Source organism: Penaeus monodon, chromosome 25, assembly GCF_015228065.2.
Source record: "Penaeus monodon isolate SGIC_2016 chromosome 25, NSTDA_Pmon_1, whole genome shotgun sequence".
Lineage (NCBI taxonomy): Eukaryota > Metazoa > Arthropoda > Malacostraca > Decapoda > Penaeidae > Penaeus > Penaeus monodon.
This window is the reverse complement of record NC_051410.1, coordinates 19,584,436-19,585,287: the sequence shown is the minus strand read 5'-3', so window position 1 is coordinate 19,585,287 and position 852 is coordinate 19,584,436. Positions and strand designations below refer to the sequence as shown.

The window sequence follows — 852 nt, the reverse complement described above, 5'->3', positions numbered from 1 at the left end:
AAATGTCCTCTTTCTCCAGATTACCTTTTTCTCATAAGCCTCAAGGTTTAAACATAAGCGTTTCTCCGCGATTCCTTTTTTTTTATTCGATTCTATCCTGCAAAGAGAGATGGCGACTGGGATCTTCCACGTCGCCAGCATTTCCCTTTCACTTCTCATTTCCCGCCTCATCACCACACTTCCCTCCTGGCCCTGGCTCCTCCCTGCGCCCGGTGAAGTCCTCAGACACAGACAGGTAGAGGAGACGACAGAAAAATGGACTCCGCGAAGCACCATCTCTTCACCTCCAGACAGCTTCTCATTTTGGGATGTTTTTGAAGGGTAGATTTTGATATCGATGACGGATCTCCTTACTTATGTACTACAGGATGCTTGCCGTTGGCGTAATGCTATGCCTGTAGCATTACTTGCAAGTGTGGACATCGACGTTTGTGACGCACGTCTTGCACTTGACGTAACAACACCACACGAATTTGCAGTGGCAGCGCTCCACGTATCGCACCACCTGGAATTAAAACAAGGCCTTTTTAATGTCTTGTTCTTTACGATACACATCACCGATATATATTCAAGTAGGGTGCGTGAGATCAATGCCTCCTGCACATCGCCATACACATCTCCATATTTTCACTTCAAAGGACAGAAAGAAGCCAGCAGCCGGGCCACCAATGGCCGGTCACCCACCTGCGTGTTGTAGCCTCGGCCGCAGCACAGAAGGTCGCACGAGTCGGCGCCCCTCGAGGTCTTGTTGCAGTAGCGTCCGTGCGTTCCCAGGATGCCCTTCTTGGGGTCCTTCACGCAGTAGTTCGGGGATTTATGGATGTGGACCAGCTCGTCCTTGCCGACGGGGAA

At 50.6% G+C, this 852-nt stretch overlaps 1 protein-coding gene across 1 annotated transcript in view; it reads right to left on the bottom strand.

Annotated features, from left to right (window-relative positions):
* Positions 1-6: 6 nt before the first annotated feature.
* LOC119589342 (protein Wnt-16-like) overlaps positions 7-852 on the bottom strand; it is a 50,713-nt gene continuing 49,867 nt past the window's right edge. The window contains exons 6-7 of the mRNA XM_037937962.1: positions 685-852; positions 7-505 (exon numbers count right to left, since the gene is read on the bottom strand). The exon at positions 685-852 is cut by the window's right edge and continues 87 nt beyond it. Coding sequence (XP_037793890.1) covers positions 404-505; positions 685-852 — 270 coding nt within the window. The 3' untranslated portion in view covers positions 7-403. The remainder of the gene's footprint in view (positions 506-684) is intronic.